The sequence below is a fragment of the Euprymna scolopes genome, chromosome 31, assembly GCF_053919585.1.
Source record: "Euprymna scolopes isolate OS-2025 chromosome 31, ASM5391958v1, whole genome shotgun sequence".
NCBI lineage: Eukaryota > Metazoa > Mollusca > Cephalopoda > Sepiida > Sepiolidae > Euprymna > Euprymna scolopes.
Window position 1 is genome coordinate 84,300,811 of NC_136512.1, and position 1,172 is coordinate 84,301,982.

At 39.9% G+C, this 1,172-nt stretch overlaps 1 protein-coding gene across 1 annotated transcript in view; it reads right to left on the minus strand.

Moving 5' to 3' along the window:
* Nucleotides 1-269: 269 nt before the first annotated feature.
* The window catches only part of LOC145255560 (oxytocin receptor-like), a 948-nt gene continuing 45 nt past the window's right edge, over nt 270-1,172 (minus strand). The window contains exon 1 of the mRNA XM_080114016.1: nt 270-1,172. This exon is cut by the window's right edge and continues 45 nt beyond it. Within this exon, the coding sequence (XP_079970142.1) occupies nt 270-1,172 (903 nt within the window).

Genomic DNA, 1,172 nt, shown 5'->3' on the forward strand with positions numbered 1-1,172 from the left:
AGCTAATAAATGAAATATTTTTGACGTATTGTGAACTCTTCAGTGAAGAAGGAAAATTGTGTCCTTGTTGCCTTAATTTACGGCATTTACAGTAAGAATATGCAAGGGCGATATTCATATGCTAGTTGCAAAATTGTTTAAAAAATACGTTGATCTTTAGCACGATAAGCAAACGGTTATTTGGTTACAGTTCGAAAATTCTTTCCCTCTGTTCCACGTAATTCTGACACTTAGCGTTATGAGACCTGCTTAATTGATCGTGAATCAGTTTACAGATTTTCATGATTGGATAACGCATAGACTTGAGATTGTTGCCTAACTCCGAACAGAGATTTCAGTTCCTGCCTGAATACGCTACTAAAAAACAGATAAATAACAACGTTAACGGCATTGTTTAGGGAGGATATCAAATCTACAAGAATGAAACCGTCCCCAAAAATACTATGACAAATATTAACCCGTAAGGCGATCGGTAAAGTTGTGACCATGAACACGATGTTTATCGCCAGGACTACCCGAATTGTGTTTTTCCTTGAAGATCTGGAGCTTGGTGTATGCCCAAGCAGCGGTCGGTTATACATCTTGTAGATTATCACCGAATTGCAGATAATCAAAACGAAACAGGGAATGTACGAGTAGGTCGTAGTCAAAAACCACATCTGTTCGATCCAGATCGGAGAGCAAACGCCATCTGATATCACAAATAATGATGCGAATCCTACATCGAGACAGGTTAGGATAACAAGCATCAGGGATACTACAGCTAACGGATTAATATTCCGTTGAAGATTGGCCATTGGCCTGCATATACAAAGCATACGTTCGACAGTTATGATAACCGTTAGCCAAGACGGACACTGTCCTCCTAAGCTCAATATGAAATACGTTATATTACAGAGCGCCGGAGATTTAACTTCCAGTTCAATGTCGTAGAGCTTGAGTATGTTATAAACAATGCAAGTTAGGAGTTGGAAAATGTCTGCGATGCAAAGACCGATTAAATAGGGCCCGATTTTAGAGGTGCGGAATGACTTCCGGCAAAGCACGACAAGTGATAAAGCATTTCCGGCCATTCCCAAAATCAGGATGGAGAACGCAAATGCCTTCAACAAGCGATTTTCTATGCCGTATACCATAATTGTAGGCTCGCAATAAATGGGAAGATTACTGGA